The sequence below is a fragment of the Arachis ipaensis genome, chromosome B8, assembly GCF_059453495.1.
Source record: "Arachis ipaensis isolate K30076 ecotype BB chromosome B8, ASM5945349v1, whole genome shotgun sequence".
Lineage (NCBI taxonomy): Eukaryota > Viridiplantae > Streptophyta > Magnoliopsida > Fabales > Fabaceae > Arachis > Arachis ipaensis.
Window position 1 is genome coordinate 137,672,333 of NC_142443.1, and position 4,774 is coordinate 137,677,106.

Genomic DNA, 4,774 nt, shown 5'->3' on the forward strand with positions numbered 1-4,774 from the left:
CATAAGCAATCCAATTCAGAGTGCAGCTCATAAAAACCCCATTTTTGGGTTTACAATATATGGTAGCTTAAGATGATAAATTTATACAGTATCATACCAAATCTTTCTAAATCACCAATTTCCATTGCCAAAGAGTGTATCCTTTCCCATTTTTACACACTTTCCATCAGTTATTATTCATTGGCATTAGAAGACGTAACAAATTATTATTAAGTTTTGTAACTAAATAACAACCGTCATTGGAAAAATAATCATGACAGGCTAATAATCCACGTGTTGATGATGATTATGATGACGATAATAATGACCACAATTGCCATTAAGCCAATTATGTATACAGAAACAGCCAGCCATATAAACAAGTTGCCTAATATCATGTTTGCATATTAAATAACGTGTAAATAGTCAATTTAGAGAAAAATAACATTGATAAATAACCCAACATCAAAGGAGAAGGTAAAGTGGCTTTTTTTCATTCGGAGCTTGAACCATTAACCTTTGTTGCTGCCGCAGATGCATAACTGACACTGCTATCCCTTGTACTTTTGCACTGACTTGACTGCTCGTAGCGAAGAAATTTTATCGTTATACTCGTGGAGCAGTTCCTCAGCATCTGATACAATAGCACAATGATGAAATATAGCAAAGGCTTTGAGCAGAAAAAACTCCTTTAATGTGATAAGCTATAACATGTAAGGGATCACAAAGACCATATACAGATCACTAAGGATCTTAAGACCATAGAAACAGTGATGAAACAATTTCGTTGTTCTTTTGTTTGGAGTGAGACTCAAATTTAACGAGGACATCCATTAAGATAAACTGAAATTATCTAAGGCACTTACATGGAGAAAAACACTGATTGGATGACGCCCACAAATTGTATTATCAAACTCCAATAGGTATTTTTTGAAAGCATCTGGATCTCCTGTTTCTATGATATCCATTCCCATCTTGTCTAAGGCTTCAATAGATTTGTATATAGGCCCATGCTTCTTGTCGTAGTGCATGAAATTGAATCTGACACAATAAAAGCAGTCAGCACCCCTAACATTATAGGAATAAAGAATGAGCAACACTGGCTCCAATATAGCAAGAAACATGAGGCGTACATCAATAGAGTTGTGATAGGATGACTCGATGAAAGTGTAGTCACTTAGGACTCATCACTTCAAAATCATCGATGAAGTATGGCTCTCATTTTAAGTGTTCAACCTATGGTGATGAAGTAATGAGTCCGAGTACACACAAGATGAGAAACAAAAAACAGAAACATTGAACAATGAACCCAACTATATATCAGAAGTAACTAGCCTATACATGAACGATGAACCCAACTTCAAATATTTACTCCCTGTTGTCCCTTGTTTAAACAGAACAGATTTGTAAACGCATTGAGAAAGTGTACCAGTATAAAATTACATACCGGGATCCCCAGTGACAAAAATCTGATGACACTGAGAAAAAATTATTTGGATCATCCACATATTTGGAAAGTAACTGTCCATATACAGCTTCATTTTCAGCGCTAAGAGCTCCAACCAAAATAGGAACAATTTTTACAGGTCGCCTACAACAATATTTCAAACTTAGTCTCTGTTTCAGAATATGAAACTAAAATCACTATAATTGCAAAATTACCCCTCAAATACTTTAGCAAGATATGGCAAGTGCATTTCCATGCTATGTTCGGCCTCATCAACACGCATATCCATCAGTTCAAATCTCCCCGTAGCCTTAAGCTCCTCATTTACTGGTAAGACAACACAGAATTAAATATGGGGCAACAACATGTAATAGAATGTGAAGCCAATATCAAAGTGAAAGTTTTAATAAATTTAGCTTTACAACTAAAGTTCCAATTATCCAAGTATCTTCACCACTCAAAAGATAAATACAATTTGAAACTACTTATGCCGCAATGCCAATCATTATTTCTGTTTCCAACATAGATTACTGTTTCTTATCGTGATCAATATTCTACAAAGGAAAGCCTAATCTCATAGTATAATGGCAAGGATCACCAATTCTTAGAATTCAATATGCCTAACTCAACCTCAAAAAATAGCTTCACAAATAGAGTTATCCAACACATATAGAGGCTATCTAGGCCTTAGCACATGCCTAGGACCACAAATATGGAAAGTGAAATTTTCAGGATTTGACATCTTTAGATGACTCAAAATAAAATGTAGGAAGACTCTAATGCCAGCTAATGTGGAAAGAATAATTCTAATACTATCTTATGACTGAGTATGTTTAACTCAACCTCCAAAATTAGCTTGTATGGAGAAAATTGTCCAACAACTTATCAAAGCTATCAAAGTCTTATCTCAACACAGTATGAGACTCTTAACATCAGCTAAGTATACATATTACCATATTTGTACCTTCTAAATCAATAGGTAGATCCCCTATGGGTGTCTTGTAGACCGTTGCAGTTGACAGAGCACATTTAGGAGTGTAATAGTGATGAGAAGGCCCAAGAAGGAACACCCTTGTACTGAAACAAAAAATAAGCATACATATTTACGATTAAGAATGGGATTTTACAATAAATACTAATTGAAATATATGGGCAAAAAACCAAGGCTACCAAACTTTACAGGTAAATCGATAAAAAAGAGCTTTTTTCAATGAAAAAATATATTTTTTATATATATTTTAGTGTGTTAAGTAAATTTCTAATAGTAAAAGTAAAAGCACTAGGAAAAAAATATATTTTTTTTTAGAAGCTACAATTTACATGTTTTCTTAAAAGATATTTTTTCCTTAAAAAAAAAAGATGTTTTTCACATAATAAATGAACAAACAAGTTAGTTTAAGTCTCATAACAAGTATAGATATTTTAAGTCCCCAAATCATGTTTATGAGTTCAGTTTAAGTTTGAGCTTTCCTATTAAGTTTATTTCAGCACTAGAAGTTTTGGTAAACTCTAAGTTTGATAACCTTCCGGAACAAAGAAAAAAAATGGAAATACAGAAAGACGGTAAAAAGATAAACAGACATGGTAGTTGGATCAATGTTTCCAAATGCATATGCAGCAGCTCGTCCAGAATATGAATAACCTGCATGCCTAACACAAAAGCATTCCAAATTAACACCACAATTAGCACAATTTCATCAAAATCATCACAAATCACAAAGAAAAAAAATAACAAAAAACAGAATTAACAAATAAAAAAGGCTTAAATTGATTCAACTCACGGTGCTATTACTCCTCGCACATTAGGGGACTTGGTGAGACCACATGATTTGAGCCATCCTTCGAGTTCATCTGACAGCTGCGTAGCTGAAAATATATAATATTCATATTTAAGTCAAAAACAGAACATATTTTGGGAAATTAAATCAAAAGTTCTATTTTGAAAGAATAAAAGGAAATAAACTTTATGATCATGTAGAAGTTGAGTGTTACTACTTTCTTATTAATAGAAAAAAAAATAGGATTGGGAATTGAGAGTAAGAGAAAAGACTTACGATTGTCGGTGTACCAAGAACCAGCATGCGAAGCTCTCCGTGCCTTCTCCATGAATGATGGGTGATGATGAAACCCTAATAAGAGTAGAACACAACAATCGTTCGTTAGTGTTAGTGTTACACTAACACCACTTTACCACTTCGTCTTTGATTCTACTTTGCCTTCCTCACAAACTCTGTTTGAAACTCTTTTTTTAATAATATCCGAGGCTATTGATGTTCTTCTTTTACTCTCTTTTAATCCTTCCCTATTAAAAATATACCGCTATACCAAAATTAATCACTAAAATTTATTGAGAGTGAAGGTGAATCGGGTCAAATTAAATATGGCCAAAATTTTAATTTGATCTGCAAATTAGATTAGCTTGGATTCGATCCAATCCAATCTTGTAAAATATAAAGATATTTTTAAATTTTTATTTTATTAAAAATATCAATAAAAATTATTTTTTATTTTTTTAAATATATTTACTTTTAAAATAATATTAAACATATTTTTTTAATAATAAATTAAAATAATACAATATATATGATAATTAGTTGAAATAAAATATAAAAAATATTTACTTATTTATTTTTTTATTTTTACAGATATGCAGATTAGATATGGAGTACCTACACAACATCTGCAATTGAATTTTATTAGTGTGCATCTGATAGTCTTACGGATCAGATCTATATCCACAATTTTTTAATCATATTCGGATAAATACCACGGATATACATATCAGATCCGATCTATAAATATTCCTAAAATTAATCACCAATATATTTATATATAAATATATATATAATTTAATTTATTTTTAATATATATTTATATTTTAATATGTATGTTATACTGATGACTAATTTTAATAATTAATTTTAATATACAAATAGCATAATCATCTCTTTTTATACATGAATTAGATTAAAATTTGCAGAACACTAAATTAATTATATTATACAGTATAAATTTAAAATATTATATATATTACTTAAAAATATATTAGATCATATGTAAATTAATATTAAATTTGAAGTTAATTTATAATAGATAGATATATGATACAACTTATGATATGAAATTAATTTATTTAAGATTATTTAAAATTTTATTTTAATATATTACTAATAAATAAATTTATGATATATGATATGACTTATGAGCCTATTTAATAAAACAAATTTAACTGAATATAAAGATCTTTTAGAATCACAACAAAACAAATTAAAACAATTTCTTTAAAATTATTGCTGTTATTTTTAAAAGAATCTGTTTTATAAGATAAACAAGATCTTCAAAAATAAA

The 4,774-nt window shown here is 29.9% G+C and overlaps 1 protein-coding gene across 1 annotated transcript; it reads right to left on the reverse strand.

Moving 5' to 3' along the window:
• Positions 1–254: 254 nt before the first annotated feature.
• On the reverse strand, positions 255–3,711 carry LOC107613683 (AmmeMemoRadiSam system protein B). Its single transcript, XM_016315788.3, has 8 exons — positions 3,481–3,711; positions 3,208–3,292; positions 3,008–3,076; positions 2,391–2,503; positions 1,642–1,753; positions 1,427–1,570; positions 846–1,020; positions 255–613 (listed from the first exon to the last, which is right to left on the reverse strand). Exons 1-8 carry the CDS (start codon positions 3,530–3,532, stop codon positions 473–475), a joined length of 891 nt encoding a protein of 296 aa, XP_016171274.1. The 5' UTR covers positions 3,533–3,711; the 3' UTR covers positions 255–472.
• Positions 3,712–4,774: the final 1,063 nt, after the last annotated feature.

Excerpts from the sequence above, each read along its gene's own strand:
- LOC107613683 (XM_016315788.3), bottom strand. The coding sequence starts at position 3,532 with ATGGAGAAGGCACGGAGAGCTTCGCATGCTGGTTCTTGGTACACCGAC. Across the intron at positions 2,504-3,007 it reads AACATTGATCCAACTACCAT|TACAAGGGTGTTCCTTCTTG; the intron begins GTCTGTTTATCT and ends TTTTTGTTTCAG. Across the intron at positions 614-845 it reads CAATCAGTGTTTTTCTCCAT|ATGCTGAGGAACTGCTCCAC; the intron begins GTAAGTGCCTTA and ends CTATTGTATCAG.